The following is an 18,278-nucleotide window of genomic DNA, read 5'->3' as shown; positions in this document are numbered from 1 at the left end:
AAGTCCCGGGGATGCTACAGAGACCAGCGCAAGGATATAGGTGAGTAGGAGAGCCATGTTTTAAGGATATTCTACTGGAGAAGGGGACAGATACTTCTGTTATAGGTATGTGTGAATGGGTAGGTGTCTGAAATAAAGTTATACTAATGACGTTGTGTGTGTTTTGTCTTTTTTAAACTATTTATTTTACAGGGAAGTTACAAGTGCTGCATGTCTGCTGGCATTTGTAGTTCCACAAGTGCAAAATGGCAGGCATGCTGACACTTGTAGTTCCACTGTAAAGTACAATAGTCTTACTTTATTTGGCCCCCCCATTACCCCCATACCCACCGCTCCAGGGGTATGGGGAAGAGCCCCGGGCTTCAGCGTAAGCCTGGGGTGCTCGGGAGGGGGGAACCCTTCTTTGGTGGGTCCCTGACTCCCCCAAGATCACCGGCTGGCGCTGACCGACTTGGGGTGCTAATGCTTTGGACCTGGAGCCCCGGTGATTGGGTCTCCGGGCTGTGGCATTACACCCCGGTCAGTTGGGTCTGGTGCTGGTCTTAAATATAGGGGGTACCCCACGTCTTTTTTGCCCCCTATATTTAAAACCAGCACTAGTCCCTGCAGCCTGGTGTTGGTTTCTAAAATACGGTGGAACCCTACACATTTTGTTCCCGGTATTTTTAGAAACCACCACTGGCTGGCAAGCCTGGGGCTGGTTTGGCTTTTGGAGGGGGACCCTATGTTATTTTTTTTTTTAAACTTTTATCCCGTTTGTTTACAGGTATAAACACAACAGGAATTTTAGGGAAAAAATCCAGGAAACCCCCTAAAGATGTTTAGACATAGGGGATCACTAAAAAAACACCTGCCGCGGCTATTTAATAACCCCGACTTTCTTCTGCAGGCAAAAACGGGATTCCCGAGGTCTGGACATCTTTAGGGGGATCCTACAATTATTTCCCAAAAATTCCCACTTTTTTTCGCCGATCCAAGTATATCCGGGTCCCGTTTTTGGAATTGAATACGGGGATACACGATACTTTAACGCCTGGAAAACAGGCGAAGTCAGCATTAAGTCTGGGCCGTGTTAAGTTAATGCAGCTCGGCTCAAACTGAATACGGGCCTTGGCTGGGTGATTTATGTACCACAAAAGGCAATGCCCCTTTAAATTTCATAGGTCCTTTTGGCAAACTTCCAAATATGTTCTGGACTCTGCCTGCACCCTAAGGTGTGACTGTGGGTGTCTCCGCTGCCTCAATGTTGTTCCCTTTCTTGATGCATTTTGACTTATGTTTCCTCTTCTTTGCTGTCTTCTCTCAGTTCTGTTTACACATGTCGATTGCTCGCCATTACGTTGTCTCCTTTTTGTTTTATGGTTGTGCTTATGATTCTGATAACTATTGTCTTGTTTTTTTGTTTGTACCTTTTGTATTTGTTTTCTCTTATAAAGATTTCAATAAAAAAATACTCAATTAAAATAATAATAATAATAATAATAATAATAAGATGAAAAAGAAGAATTATTATTATTATTATTATTATTATTATTATTATTATTATTATTATTATTATTATTATTATGTGTCCTGGCATTGCCGTCAAGCTGCATTGGATTTCCAAATGCAACTTGTGTTGTAATGTTAGGAAAATCTCAAAAATACAATTAATGTATTATAATGGAACGCATCTTCATAATTTCGGTAATTAAATTTTTTTATCAATTAAAAATTTCCGTACACTGTAAGCAAAAGTGTGCTGGGGCAAGCTGTCACTATTATGGTAATACATTGCAAACAATCCTAATATGAACTCTCTGCTTTATTTTAGGTATTGTACAATGTATTTGACTCTTTTGTTTCCATTGGAGGCCCCAATGTGACAGGTGTGGATTGTGTCAAAGGCGTCGGTATGTATATTTTCCTAACAAAAATATCTATTTCCTTATGTTGCATCTTTTCCCTCTGAATGTTCATCAAAAAATAACTTCTTGTCAGTGCTGGTCATGCCGGACCTTTCAGAGGGGTAAAATAGAAATTCTGGGCAATTGAGATTTAAGCAGTTTCCATTTCTTTTTAAATGCTTAATAACCGGTAAGATTAAATTAATTACAAATAAGCCTGGCCAGGATTCTCAGCGAGGCCGCCATTATCTTCTTATCAGGGACCTAATTGGAGAGATGGATGCTGGGCCGATATTTACACAGCTGAGCGACGCTCATGCACAAAAAACCCAGAAACCTCTTACTGCACACACGCAAACCCAAGTGTCCTATGCCAACCGCAATTGCATACGGCATCGCTAAAATGGGCCATTCAGTGGACATACTATGGGATGTTGCGGGTGTGTCAATGCAAGTGGCTGCATTCGTAGACGCACAGCGCATGGTCCGGCAGAGAAACTGCACCTGCCATTGGGCTGTTGCAATTTTCCACTGAGCGACTGATGGTGGCTTATAAGGGTGCACCAATCGGTATTACAGCGTGAACGGGCGCTAAAGGTGAGCGTCTCAGTCCATGCACATTCAGCCTCACGGATGTACACAAGATGAGTTTGCAGTGGGATTTGCATCAACTCACAGCTGGGCGACCACCTATAGACGCTTCTGCATTCACTTTTGCGTGTGACTCAGAACCTTTGTACACTGTGCGCACACCTATGTGCCAGCGCACTGACACAATGACACGCACAGCTACAGAGAACCATCATCTAGTGGTTAACCATCGATGGTTGTTAACCATCGATAGTCAGTGGCCATCCCTACCGCTGATTTAATCTGGAAAATTGTTCACACAGTTGAACATAAGTGTATATGGCTTCTCTTCGTGCACCAAAATGAGCGCGTGCAGATTAACTTCAATCACATCTACACTTATGATCAGAGATGTGTTATATCTCTTTAATACCAAAGTTCCAGGGTCTGATCCAGGGGTTGGAACCGAGTTCAAATCCGAATCAGACCCGGAACTTTCCCCTTTCAGACTGCGGCACCGACCCAGAATCTTCCCGAGTCGGCGCCGTTCACACCGGAGCCTGGTCTGCAGTGACCAGGCTCTTCTGGCATTGCAGTGGACGCTTGGAGATTATGTCATCTGCAAGCGCCACTGCGGCATGCGGGCGGCATGCGGCGCGATCTGGATCATCATCACCCGGATCGTGCCATTTACACTGCAGGGTGCCATGGGAACGACCCGTGGCCAACCCTGCAAAGTACCCGAGTTGGAAACCAGGGCCCCTGTTTCCAGGTGTGTCTTGTGCACCTAGCATAGGGTGTACAGGGGGTGGGTGCCTATGGGCAAACATACGCATTTTTTTCCGTCGTGCAGAGTGGGAGCACATACTGTACAGATGTGTCATCTTATGACTGTATTTCCTGCCGGACAGTTGACTGGTTGTGAAGTGCAAGACATTTTGTGATAAGGTATCATAACTTGTGATAAGGTATCATAACTTGTGATAAGGTGTTACAAGTTAATATTCTTTAGAGTTCTATGGAAATTTAGCTTCAGACACCTTATCACAAATGATGATACATTGTTCATGAGATTTTTTTTTCCATACTGTATTACACAAAGCCAAGTGCCGTCTGGCTGGAAGGATATTCAAAGAGGACACACGCGGTACATCTGATTACGTCCCATCAATGGAGGCGCCTGCCGCCGGGCTCTTGCTCTGAAGGGGCACCTCCTCAATTGTCCACAACATATTCACCCCACATAGGGCTATAACCATGTACCCGGAGTGTAACGTCATGGCCGCCCAATACATGGCACCCCTTCCCGGCACCTGAGAAGCCATCATACACTACTGGAGAGCTCCATGTCAGACCATCAGCTGCCGCCTCCGTCTATCTATAGCCTGTCTGCATGCGAATAGCTACATTACAGTGTCAGCAGGTGTGACGAGGGCAAGAAATTATAACTTGCCTCCGTGCGCCTGGGATGAACTTGCGCCTCTGTGTCCCAGTCTTCATTGGTAAACAACATTCAGCTTGCTGTGGACATAATAATGTGACAGCCATAAAGAAAGGTGTGGGCAGTGGTACAGTATTCCACAGTCACCAAAACTTTCCCATGTTTAGGGGGGATGTAGTTGGCATCCCGACGCATTTCATGCCGGCGTTCACTATCCCACAGGGGTCAGATTCCCGGCTTGACAATCCCGATGGCTGCGATCCCGAATGTAAGGTTTAGGGTTAGGCATTATGGGGAGAATTAGGATTAGGCTGTGGGAAGGGAGGGCTAGGGTCAGGTTGTGAAAGGGGGCATTAGGGTTAGGCGGCGAGAGGGGAAGGCAAGGCTTTGGCTGTGGTAAAGGTGGATTAGGGTTAGGTTTAAATTACTTACCTGTGGGCATCTGTATTTCAACCATAGGGATTCTGCCGACAGTGTGGGCGCCGGTATCGTGTACCCAACCCGTTTAGGGAGTACTGTGGGTCAAACATTGTACCTGGCTGCTGAATATATTATTATAACATAAAAAAGCCTAAATAAGAAATAAAACAATATGGAAATAGTCACCTTATAACAATAGCAATCCCAACTGACAATGGATGTGCAGATACAAAGCATAACTGCCTCCTGAGGATTCTCTTGCTTGCTTTGTCACTGCATTACAGTTTAAACAAATACTGGCTTGAGCTTCAGACTGTTGGTCCCTGCAATCCTACAGACCTCCTGAAGCCGTTTTACTTAACGTTCCACCCATTACATTTATGGTCTGACGCAGGTTATCACCTATGTCTATTGTACACAAAGGCCACAAATGGCCACAAACTACTATTCATAAACTGATACTGTGTTATACTTTGAGGATTTTATTATTTTGAATTTTGTTTGACATTAGGATTTAAAGACAATGAAAGAAAGTGTACATGAGGTAAAGATATTTAATGGAGAGGTGATGGGCCTGATCTGGAGGTGGACGCAATTGAGAGATCGGACGTTAGGACGTTACGATACCCTGTACTGGCAAACTGCGTATGTGCAGCCAGCAAATATCCTTACTGCGCATGCACGAAAAACATAAGTTTGATGGCGTACGCCCATTACATGAGGTGTCATGGGCGTGTTATGGGGAGGGGAATGCGGTTAAGATTGCGACAACCGGGATGCCGTCTGCTGGAACCCCAGCACTGGAATCCCAATCACCCAGAGAACATCAGCAACGGAATCCCGACAGGACTGGGGATGCCGACGCCGGGCAACCTTCAGATGGCATCCCGATCGTAAGGAGACTGGGGAAAGGTAAGTATCAGCCATGGGGGTGAGAGGGTTAGGTTTAGCACTCTGGGGGGAGCTAGCATTAGGATGCAGAAGGGGGGAGGTTAAGGTTAGACTCTAGGCAGGGAAGTTAGGTTCAGGCACCACGGGGGGGGGGATGATACGGTTAGGCACTAAGGGGAGATGGTTAGGTTTAGGAACTTACCGGGAGGGTTAGGGTGCGGGGTAGGGAGAGTTTGCATTAGGGTAATAAAAAGGAAGGTTATGTTTAGGGGTAAATAGGACAGGGGAACATTACTCACCATTCCCCTGTCGGGAATTGAACCATCAGGATGCCGCTGTCAGTGTACTGACAGCCATCATGCCTTCCATCGGTATTTCATACCGATTCCGTTATGGGAGTGTCATGGACGTGTTTCGACATTTGGCTGCACTCTCATTCGCAGCACCGCAGCCAATGTGGCCATATCTTAAGAAAGACACAAAAGAGACTCTGCGCCAGGCAGAGGCTACTCGAGGGGTCAATGATGCGCCGATGGTAGAGTGATCTGATCCACCAGGGCACTTGAGCCTTGCTCACATAGGCAAGTGGGCGTCGCAGGGCATGCGGAGTCCCGCGTCACGCATTACTTCACACGGCGAATGCTCGAACTCCCATTTCCATTTTTTGTGCACTTGAGAGTGCCTGAGAGATCGCCGCTGTGCATGATCCGCGCCCCCCCCCTTCCCTCTGAATCAGGTCCAACTGAGAAGCACGCACTTTAATGATTATTATCTTACGCTGTACAACACACGTCTAGTTTGATTACATTTGTTATGAACCTGTTGTTACTAGTGGCTTTTTTTATTTCAGTGTCTTTTTTTGTGGTGGCAATCGGAGGGACGCTGATCGGTATCATCTTTGCCTACATCCTCAGCTTAGTTACACGATTTACCAAGCACGTGAGGATAATTGAGCCTGGATTCGTCTTCGTTATTTCATATCTGTCTTATCTTACAGCAGAGATGCTTTCTCTGTCGGCCATCCTTGCGTAAGTAGCTCGTACCTTACAAGACTGATAGCCATGGTGTGAAAAGAAGAAACAGAAGACCCACCTTCAGCCACCTCTTGGGCCTCATTTATCAATATGTTTTATCACTCACAACCAGTGATAAAACTCGCTGCGTATGATAAATGGCGCTGCAGCCAATCAGCTCCCAACAGTTGGGAGCTGATAGGCTGGAGCACCATTTATCACACGCAACGAGAGTTGTGAGTGATAAAACTCGTTAATAAATGTTGTCAGCAATTTTGGCTGCTGGATTTAAAAGGGCGCTAATATCACATGCAAAGCATGCAGTGTTTTGCATTTCATATTAATGCCCTTTTAAATCCCTCAGCCAGAACTGCAAAGCTGCAGCTGCTTTGAAAATCTGGTACTTGATAAATATACCCACAAGTTAGCTTCATGATGTAAACCAAGGACTACTGGTACAACAGCTGCTACTAGATCCCGGTTATACTGAATTTATGTGTGCTGGTAATAGTGGAAACACACCAAGACACCACTGTCTACCTTGATTTATAAAAGAAAAAAAAGAAAAAAATATGGGGCCTATGTTCAACCTTGTGTAAAGCAAGCTGCATCTATTAACCTTTGATAAATGTATATTTGGTATACCGATACACAGTAGATGCAGCTAAAACTGACAAGCATTTGATATCCCTCTATTATACTCATTTATTATGTCTTATTTTCATTTATGTCCTCCAATATATATTCCCCTAATTCTTTTTAATGGCCCAATGTTATGTGCTTTTAATGATTTGCTATTTCTATATGTGAAAACAATTTTGGGGCAGATATACTTGTGATATTGCTGTTCTTCGCATCAATTTTTTACATTTTGTCTTTGTTAAGCTGATTACAGTTTTATTTATCTACGTGTCCATTTAAAGGGAGATGTATCAAACCTTAGAGAGAGATAGAGTGGAGAAGTTGCCCAAAGCAGCTTCTAACTGTCCCCAAAATGTTACCTGTTTTAAACCGTTTAAACCATATAATAAATAAAGCACAGACCACAGTGCTGGCAATTTAATAAGTAAAAAATAGTTATTGACAAATCAGGGCCGGCTCCAGGGGTCTGAGCACCCTGTGCCAGCCCGGAACGATGTGCCCTGTAATCGCGCGGGGTGAAACAAAATTGGGAGCGTGGCATCATTACCATAGGTCTCATTACCGAAATTGGGGGTGTGGCCTCATTACCATAGGCCACGCCCCTAAGTGCCGTTATTTGGGTAAAGCCCAGCCCTCTGTCACTGGCTGGGCTTCCCCCAGCCCTCTCACGTCAGTGAATGGATGCCGGGCGCATGCGCGCAGCATCTATTCACACTCCGGGGGCCGGGCACTGCCGCACAGCTGTGGCGGCGGTGGTCCCCAACCTCCCGATTTGACCACCCGCGGGCCACTTCGGCCCACGGGTGGAGCAGCAAATCAGGATGTTGGGGAGGGGTGCGCCCTCTATGGGTGGCGCCCCTGTTCGACCGCACTGGTGGAACACCCCTAGAGCCGGCCCTGAAATTAATTATTAAGATATGGTGGCGGCATTAAAGAACGGACAGGACAATGACAGTCAAGCACACAACCAAACTCTCCACATAACATAACATAACGTAACCCATTCAGGTGGTGCAGCCTTTTCCCAGAAAGAATAATTGGCCCCTACTATATATATCATATCATGTGCGCACCCGCTAAGCCTAAAACAAAACAAGGGGTGTTTTTACTACAGTGCGGGTTTATAGAAGTGGAGATGTTGCCCACAGCAACCAATCAGATTCTAGATATCATTTATCTAGCACCTTCTAGAAGATAATAGCTAGAATCTGATTGGTTTCTATTAGGGATATGCGCCGGACCATTTTTGCCGGATTTGGATTTGGTTCTAATTCGTCGTCCGGCTTTGGATTTGGATTTGGATTTGCCAAACTGCGGTGACTGGCTTTGGATTTGGATTTGGATTTGGATTTTTTTACAAAAATTGACAAAAAAAGCTAAAATCACATAAATTGGTCTTTTTTTTCTTCCTAGAGTATTATTAACCTCAATAACATTAATTTCCAGTCAATTTAGACCATATCACAGCTTATAATATTGTTTTCAACATTATTGGCCAAAGGTTGCAGTGAGCTGACTGGTTACTAAGCGACAAAGCAGCGGCACAACGACACAGACACCACAGTATAAAGCACATCTATGACACATTGCCACACAGCAGTGGCAGAAATGAAAAGTAGTGCACCCACCCAGTGGGGTACGGCCAGCAGAGTCACAGTACTTGTTTACAAAGTGGGCTACGGCCCTAGGAGTCACAGTGCACAATCTTATTAGCATTACACCGCACATAGGGCCTGATTCACATTACACCATAAAGTAGTGTCTCTTATTTATGTTACGACACACAGTAGTGCCCCTTTTACACAATGCCCACAGTAGTGACCCTTTTACACAATGCCCACAGTAGCGGTGTCCCTTACACAATGTCCCCCAGCAGTGGTGCCCCCTATGCAGTCCCCTTAGTAGTACGGTCCACTATGCAGTGCCCCCAGTTGAATGCTCCCCAGTAGTATGACCCCCATTAGCAGGCCCCCCCAGTAGTATGTCCCCCATTAGCAGGCCCCCCCAGTAGTATGCCCCCCATTAGCATGCCACCCAGTAGTATGCCCCCCCAGTAGTATGGCTCCCCCAGTAGTAGGCTGCCCCAGTAGCAGGCCCCCCCAGTAGTAGGCTGCTCCAGTAGTAGCCCCCCCTGTAGTATGGGCCCCCCCCTGTAGTATGGCCCCCCCTGTAGTAGGCCCCCCCAGTAGTATGGCCCCCCCCAGTAGCAGGCCCCTCAGTAGTATGGCCCCCCCAGTAGCAGACCCCCCCCAGTAGTATAGCCCCCCCCAGTAGCAGGCCCCTCTGTAGTATGGCCCCCCCAGTAGTATAGCCCTGCCCAGTAGCAGACCCCCCCCAGTAGTGCAGACCCCCCCAGTAGTATAGCCCCCCCCAGTAGCAGGCCCCTCTGTAGTATGGCCCCCCAATAGTGCAGATCCCCCCCAGTAGTATGGCCCCCCCAGTAGCAGACCCCCCCCCAGTAGTATAGCCCCCCCCCAGTAGCAGGCCCCTCTGTAGTATGGCCCCCCCAGTAGTATTGCCTCCCCCAGTAGCAGACCCCCCCCCCAGTAGTGCAGACCCCCCCCCAGTAGTATAGCCCCCCCAGTAGCAGGCCCCTCTGTAGTATGGCCCCCCCAGTAGTATAGCCCCCCCCCAGTAGCAGACCCCCCCAGTAGTGCAGACCCCCCCCCCAGTAGCGCCCCCGGACCTTTGACAAGTAAAAAAATAAAAAAAATAAAACTTACCTGTATCCCCGCTCCCGCGCCGTCCGCTCTGTCACACGCTGAGGAGGGAGCCGGAAGATGGAGCTCATGTGTGAGCTCCAGCCGGCTCCCTCCGTGCAGCAGCCAATGAGAGTCTGTGTGACTCTCATTGGCTGCTGTAACAAACACACAGCTGCCGCTGGCGGCTGTGTGTCTGTGTCTGTGTAGGGCAGAGCGCTATCACTGCGCTCTGCCCTACACGCGAGGAGACCTGATGTCGGATTCTCTAGTGAGAATCCGACATCAGGCGGCCGCCGTTCGGCCCCGAACGGGGATCCGAGTCAGGCGGTGAACACCCGAACAGGGTTCGGGTGGACTCGGATCCCCAATGTTCGGAGCGGTTCGGATTCCACAGAATCCGAACCGCTCATCTCTAGTTTCTATGGGCATCATCTCCACTTCTATAAACCCGCACTTTAGTAAATATACCCATAACAAGCTACATGTGTAATAAACTACTATTACTTACAGATGTGAAGATTGTTTCAGTAAATGTATGAAAAGGGAGTTCATTTGAGTGATTCCGACTTGTAGATTAACAATTTTGCTTTTATTCCAACAAACTGTCACACGTTTACAATATAATTGGTATGTGACTTCAACCAACAATAACAGAATTCAGAAATTACTTTCAGTTGACATTAGTTCACATAAATAAGCGCAAACACCTTAGTATATTTTATTTGACAGGAACTGGACCGGAAGCCGCTTGGGCGGCTGTCCTTCCGAACTCTGTAAGCTGCAATGGTTAGTACATTGAACACCATATGAAATCACATAACATTGGACACTCAGTAAATATCAACTCTATATATGGCCATTTACTGAACTTGTCTTGAGCTACAGTCATTTATCTATTAGTCTAACCTTATAAATATATCTAAACTGGTATATGAGCTCACTACTTTAGTAACAGTCCAGCGCTATTCTCACTTTTATGCCTGCAACGTTGCCCGGGTTGATGACTCTGACGGAGGCTATTTTATATACTAGATAAGACCATGTTCTTGGTTAGGAGTTGCAACTTATCCAATCTCAATTTAAGTCTCCATTGTGCTATTTCTCTATCTCCACTGTTGTAGCAATTTGGCTGGCAGTATTTCTTAATAGGATGCCTTCCAGTGTTACTAGTCAGTACTGAGGGGAGCTGCTCTGGTACTATAAGGGTAGATGGTAGTTAGCTGCAGTCTTATGGACTTAAGGCTCACAGTCTACCTGCTGACTTATTGTCTGAAGCTTTCACAATGGGTTCGGTGTCTCCATCTGCAGATTATCGCGACTCTGGCTGCCGACTGCTGCCAGGTAGGTGCGCAGGTCTGGTCCTCTTTGTTACCTCAGGACTGCAACTGCCAACTGCTGCTCCCTGCCAACTGACACCTGCCTGACACTGGTCATGTGACCTGCTGCTCCTGACCTCTTCAGCTGCTGTAGAGACTACTGGGAATTCTTTGCCTATATAATGCCAAGTCGGACATAATAACTGTTGTTTACTTATTCTTTCTTCCACACTTCCCACTTCTTCGGTCTCCTTTCCATATTCGTGGTATCGATAGTTTTGTTGGTAATTATGTGGAGAACCTCTGCGATGTGAATAACACCAATAATACTGACGTTCTGCTGCATATCTACTCCCTTGAACTGGAACACCACCAGGACCAGTGACATTTTCTGCCTGTAGACCTTTTTCCCCTTTGACGATATTAAACTCTACGGTCTCTCCATCTCCCAAACTGCGGAAGTACCTCCTGGGGTTGTTTTTCTTAATGGCAGTATAATGTACGAACACGTCCTCCTTGGTGTCCTTCCGGTTCACGAATCCATAGCCACGTCGCACGTGGAACCATACAACTTTGCCCGAAATTCTGTTTGCGATAGCTGATGTAACATCACCTGCTGATGGCATGCCTTTTATTTGGTTTTGTAATATTGGGCTCAAACTCACATATTTGGGTTGCCCTACTTTCATTTGTGGACCTATGCCTTCTGTCTCTCCTGAGGACTGGTCTTCAGGCTCTCTCTGGATGCAATAGCGTTCAATGTGGCCGGTTTGCTGGCAACCTCTGCAGATAGGCCTCCCTTGTGAGTCGAATTGGTCCGTTGGACGTCGGCCTGACTCCCGTGGAATGTCCCATCGTGACCGATTCCTCACACCGCATTCCTGGCGCCAGTCTCTGCGTTTTGCTCCAGCCTGTTCCTGACAAATATCCTTTAACTCCTTCATTATTTCAGTGACAGCACTCATAAAGGTTCCGATCAGATCTTGGCCAGACTGCACTTGTTGGGTAACCGTTTCACTAGGTAATGGAGCGTCAGGCATTATATATGGTCTGGCCTCTTCATAATTTCCGCCTTTCAATTGTTCTGGAGGTGCGCCATATTCAGTGTCGGTGTTCTGGTTAAGCCCAAGGATATCTAGCACAGCTTCTTTGAACTCTGAGAATGAGCATACAGGATTCTGGCGTCTCCACATCCTAAGTTGGGCCCTTGTCGCTTTTCCTCGTACCCCTTCAATGAATAAATTAATAAGAGTTTCATCGACTTGCTCTACCATCCATGGTTCTCGGGCTTGGATTGCCTGCATAGCTTCCTGCAGGCCCAGGGCTAATTCCCTCAGTGACTCTTGGGGTTGCTGCTTCCTGGCGTAAAGATGGTTCCGAAGTTCAGAAATAGTCCGTGAGTCAAATATACTTTCCAGTTTTTTGAAGATATCCTCTGCCGTCTTACGTTCTTCATCCGCCCATGCTTTGACCTCCCGTAAGGCAAGACCTTTCAACTGCCCGATCACGATCTCCACTCTTTGCTCATCACTAAGCGGGTATAGCCTAAACATCGACCGCATTTTGTCTTTGAATTCTTTGAAGGTACTTGTACCCTGTGTGCGTGTATCCCCAGAGTACGTTGGTAGCCAGGGGGCCCCAAAATAATACGGCATTGTGATGGGTGATGCCTGTGTCGTATGTACCATACTACTGCTGGGTGAGACATTTTTTGATGGTGAAGCTCTCTGTCTGGGTGAAGCAGGTAATGGTCTCTGGCCAGAGGTCAATGCAGGAGTTTGTGATGCTGACATTTTCGTGTCATATCCTGTTCGCGGACGTCAAGTTGTAATAAACTACTATTACTTACAGATGTGAAGATTGTTTCAGTAAATGTATGAAAAGGGAGTTCATTTGAGTGAATCCGACTTCTGTAGATTAACAATTTTGCTTTTATTCCAACAAACTGTCACACGTTTACAATATAATTGGTATGTGACTTCAACCAACAATAACAGAATTCAGAAATTACTTTCAGTTGACATTAGTTCACATAAATAAGCGCAAACACCTTAGTATATTTTATTTGACAGGAACTGGACCGGAAGCCGCTTGGGCGGCTGTCCTCCGGAACCCTGTAAGCTGCAATGGTTAGTACATTGAACACCATATGAAATCACATAACATTGGACACTCAGTAAATATCAACTCTATATATGGCCATTTACTGAACTTGTCTTGAGCTACAGTCATTTATCTATTAGTCTAACCTTATAAATATATCTAAACTGGTATATGAGCTCACTACTTTAGTAACAGTCCAGCGCTATTCTCACTTTTATGCCTGCAACGTTGCCCGGGTTGATGACTCTGACGGAGGCTATTTTATATACTAGATAAGACCATGTTCTTGGTTAGGAGTTGCAACTTATCCAATCTCAATTTAAGTCTCCATTGTGCTATTTCTCTATCTCCACTGTTGTAGCAATTTGGCTGGCAGTATTTCTTAATAGGATGCCTTCCAGTGTTACTAGTCAGTACTGAGGGGAGCTGCTCTGGTACTATAAGGGTAGATGGTAGTTAGCTGCAGTCTTATGGACTTAAGGCTCACAGTCTACCTGCTGACTTATTGTCTGAAGCTTTCACAATGGGTTCGGTGTCTCCATCTGCAGATTATCGCGACTCTGGCTGCCGACTGCTGCCAGGTAGGTGCGCAGGTCTGGTCCTCTTTGTTACCTCAGGACTGCAACTGCCAACTGCTGCTCCCTGCCAACTGACACCTGCCTGACACTGGTCATGTGACCTGCTGCTCCTGACCTCTTCAGCTGCTGTAGAGACTACTGGGAATTCTTTGCCTATATAATGCCAAGTCGGACGTAATAACTGTTGTTTACTTATTCTTTCTTCCACACTTCCCACTTCTTCGGTCTCCTTTCCATATTCGTGGTATCGATAGTTTTGTTGGTAATTATGTGGAGAACCTCTGCGATGTGAATAACACCAATAATACTGACGTTCTGCTGCATATCTACTCCCTTGAACTGGAACACCACCAGGACCAGTGACATTTTCTGCCTGTAGACCTTTTTCCCCTTTGACGATATTAAACTCTACGGTCTCTCCATCTCCCAAACTGCGGAAGTACCTCCTGGGGTTGTTTTTCTTAATGGCAGTATAATGTACGAACACGTCCTCCTTGGTGTCCTTCCGGTTCACAAATCCATAGCCACGTCGCACGTGGAACCATACAACTTTGCCCGAAATTCTATTTGCGATAGCTGATGTAACATCACCTGCTGATGGCATGCCTTTTATTTGGTTTTGTAATATTGGGCTCAAACTCACATATTTGGGTTGCCCTACTTTCATTTGTGGACCTATGCCTTCTGTCTCTCCTGAGGACTGGTCTTCAGGCTCTCTCTGGATGCAATAGCGTTCAATGTGGCCGGTTTGCTGGCAACCTCTGCAGATAGGCCTCCCTTGTGAGTCGAATTGGTCCGTTGGACGTCGGCCTGACTCCCGTGGAATGTCCCATCGTGACCGATTCCTCACACCGCATTCCTGGCGCCAGTCTCTGCGTTTTGCTCCAGCCTGTTCCTGACAAATATCCTTTAACTCCTTCATTATTTCAGTGACAGCACTCATAAAGGTTCCGATCAGATCTTGGCCAGACTGCACTTGTTGGGTAACCGTTTCACTAGGTAATGGAGCGTCAGGCATTATATATGGTCTGGCCTCTTCATAATTTCCGCCTTTCAATTGTTCTGGAGGTGCGCCATATTCAGTGTCGGTGTTCTGGTTAAGCCCAAGGATATCTAGCACAGCTTCTTTGAACTCTGAGAATGAGCATACAGGATTCTGGCGTCTCCACACCCTAAGTTGGGCCCTTGTCGCTTTTCCTCGTACCCCTTCAATGAATAAATTAATAAGAGTTTCATCGACTTGCTCTACCATCCATGGTTCTCGGGCTTGGATTGCCTGCATAGCTTCCTGCAGGCCCAGGGCTAATTCCCTCAGTGACTCTTGGGGTTGCTGCTTCCTGGCGTAAAGATGGTTCCGAAGTTCAGAAATAGTCCGTGAGTCAAATATACTTTCCAGTTTTTTGAAGATATCCTCTGCCGTCTTACGTTCTTCATCCGCCCATGCTTTGACCTCCCGTAAGGCAAGACCTTTCAACTGCCCGATCACGATCTCCACTCTTTGCTCATCACTAAGCGGGTATAGCCTAAACATCGACCGCATTTTGTCTTTGAATTCTTTGAAGGTACTTGTACCCTGTGTGCGTGTATCCCCAGAGTACGTTGGTAGCCAGGGGGCCCCAAAATAATACGGCATTGTGATGGGTGATGCCTGTGTCGTATGTACCATACTACTGCTGGGTGAGACATTTTTTGATGGTGAAGCTCTCTGTCTGGGTGAAGCAGGTATTGGTCTCTGGCCAGAGGTCAATGCAGGAGTTTGTGATGCTGACATTTTCGTGTCATATCCTGTTCGCGGACGTCAAGTTGTAATAAACTACTATTACTTACAGATGTGAAGATTGTTTCAGTAAATGTATGAAAAGGGAGTTCATTTGAGTGAATCCGACTTCTGTAGATTAACAATTTTGCTTTTATTCCAACAAACTGTCACACGTTTACAATATAATTGGTATGTGACTTCAACCAACAATAACAGAATTCAGAAATTACTTTCAGTTGACATTAGTTCACATAAATAAGTGCAAACACCTTAGTATATTTTATTTGACAGGAACTGGACCGGAAGCCGCTTGGGCGGCTGTCCTTCCGAACTCTGTAAGCTGCAATGGTTAGTACATTGAACACCATATGAAATCACATAACATTGGACACTCAGTAAATATCAACTCTATATATGGCCATTTACTGAACTTGTCTTGAGCTACAGTCATTTATCTATTAGTCTAACCTTATAAATATATCTAAACTGGTATATGAGCTCACTACTTTAGTAACAGTCCAGCGCTATTCTCACTTTTATGCCTGCAACGTTGCCCGGGTTGATGACTCTGACGGAGGCTATTTTATATACTAGATAAGACCATGTTCTTGGTTAGGAGTTGCAACTTATCCAATCTCAATTTAAGTCTCCATTGTGCTATTTCTCTATCTCCACTGTTGTAGCAATTTGGCTGGCAGTATTTCTTAATAGGATGCCTTCCAGTGTTACTAGTCAGTACTGAGGAGAGCGGCTCTGGTACTATAAGGGTAGATGGTAGTTAGCTGCAGTCTTATGGACTTGAGGCTCACAGTCTACCTGCTGACTGATTGTCTGAAGCTTTCACAATGGGTTCGGTGTCTCCATCTGCAGATTATCGCGACTCTGGCTGCCGACTGCTGCCAGGTAGGTGCGCAGGTCTGGTCCTCTTTCTTACCTCAGGACTGCAACTGCCAACTGCTGCTCCCTGCCAACTGACACCTGCCTGACACTGGTCATGTGACCTGCTGCTCCTGACCTCTTCAGCTGCTGTAGAGACTACTGGGAATTCTTTGCCTATATAATGTCAAGTCGGACGTAATAACTCACATAGTGGGGTATTACACATACACTGTACCATTCTTTACCGCCACAAAGCAAAACAGAATCGAAACAAGGGTGGGGGAGGGGAAACTGGAACAAAAAGGCAGTTAGGGGGAATTGTATCAAACATAAATAAAATGGAGAGAGATAAAGAACCCACCAATCAGCTTCAAACTGTCTTCTAACTGTGTCCAAACACAACCTGTGAAAGGACAGTTAGGAGCTGATTGGTTGGTACTTTGGGGAAAATGTATTAAGCTCTGGAAAGTATTAAACTGGAGAGTGATAAACTACCAGCCAATCAGCTACTATCATTTTTCAAACGCAGCCAGTAACGTGACAGTTAGGAGCTGATTGGCTGGTAGTTTATCACTATATAGTGGGCCTATAGTATCCTGTCTGGGAAATGGCTGCACCACATGAATGGGCGGGTTATGTTATGTGGAGAGTTTGGTTTGTGTGCTTGACTGTCCGTTCTTTAATGCAGCCACCACATCTGTCATGTTACAGACTGTGTTTCATAAATGACAGTTAGGAGCTGATTGGCTGGTAGTTTATCACTCTCCAGTTTAACACTTTCCAGAGCTTAGTACATCTCCCCCTTTATCTCTCTCTCTCTCTCTCTCTCTCTCTCCTTTATCTCTCTCCAAGTTTTGATATATATCCCCCTTAGTCTGCCTGGCAACACATAAGAGTCTATCAACTCCTCCCAAAATGTAATGCTATAGGCCAGAGGTTCCAAAACTAAGCAAGTACAGTCCAGGTTTTAAGGATATTCATGCTTGATCACAGGTGACTTAACTAGTATCTCAGTCAATTTGATTGAACCATATGAGCTCAAGCCTGGATATCCTTAAAATCTGTATAGTAATGGTGGAGTGTGGGAACCTCTGCTATAGGCTATCATCAGCAACAAAATAGGAGGGGTTAACACTTAGAAGAGCAATAATACCAGCACATTAAAGGGAGCAATACTCAGAAATGCCCTCGTGGTTCATCATCTTTCATGCTTATTCCACAGGATTCAGGGGTCTATTTACTAAGCAGTGTTAGGAGACAGAGGGCCTGATTCAGAGCCGGACGCTCGGATCGAGCGCCCGCTCTGAATTAGGGCGTTTTTTTTTTTTAATAGTGCGGCCACCCACAGCTTATGCGAGCGTCCATGATGATGGTCGCAATGGTCAAGACCATTGCGACCATCGGGCTTGCGACGAGACCCTTGTGGTAGGGTCTCGTTGGCTGCAAGCCCTGGAGTGCTTTTGGTTCTATCAGAGCCAAAATCACTCCCACTGACATCACTAGTGATGTCAGTGGGGCCGGACCCAGACGGTAGGCAGCCACGCCCCCGGCACGCACACCAAAGGGGGTGTGCTGTCACTCACCATCGACAGCACGCCCCCTTTGGTGCGAGACCGGAGCGACGGCTTGCCTGTCGCTATCCGGGTCTCGCGCATGCGCCCGACGGAGCAGCCTCCGTCGTGCGCATGCGCACTTGCCCAACATCGACCCGCTTACGAGCGCTCAGCGCTTGCGAGCGGGTCCGAATCAGGCCCAGAGTCTAAAGTGATAAGGTGCCAGCCAGTCAGCTCTCAACTGTCATCTCACAGGCTGAGTTTGAAAATGACAGTTGGGAGCGGATTGGCTGGCACCTTATCACTTTTCACTCTGTCTCCTAACACTGCTTAGTAAATAGACCCCTCAGTCACATTTCTGTACAGTGCAGACACACCCAAAAAGCCTACGCATACATCCATACAACCATTTTGCATCTCCATACACCTGAAGAAACAGATTGTGGACACGCAAATGTAGGCTGAGTAACTGTGTTCACTTCATTCCATCTTATGGTCGTGTTTATGTTATTACAAGTTTACAAC

At 46.3% G+C, this 18,278-nt stretch overlaps 1 protein-coding gene across 1 annotated transcript in view; it reads left to right on the top strand.

The window, feature by feature from the left end:
- The window catches only part of LOC148431257 (sodium/hydrogen exchanger 3-like), a gene marked incomplete at its 3' end in the record, with an annotated part of 56,861 nt that overhangs the window by 37,050 nt on the left and 1,533 nt on the right, over positions 1-18,278 (top strand). The window contains exons 5-6 of the mRNA XM_088466150.1: positions 1,814-1,892; positions 6,059-6,236. Of these exons, the coding sequence (XP_088322276.1) occupies positions 1,814-1,892; positions 6,059-6,236 (257 nt within the window). The remainder of the gene's footprint in view (positions 1-1,813; positions 1,893-6,058; positions 6,237-18,278) is intronic.

This window comes from Taudactylus pleione, unplaced genomic scaffold, assembly GCF_031769625.1.
Source record: "Taudactylus pleione unplaced genomic scaffold, aTauple2 ptg002569l, whole genome shotgun sequence".
NCBI classification, from domain to species: domain Eukaryota; kingdom Metazoa; phylum Chordata; class Amphibia; order Anura; family Myobatrachidae; genus Taudactylus; species Taudactylus pleione.
This window is presented reverse-complemented; position numbering and strand designations above follow the sequence as displayed.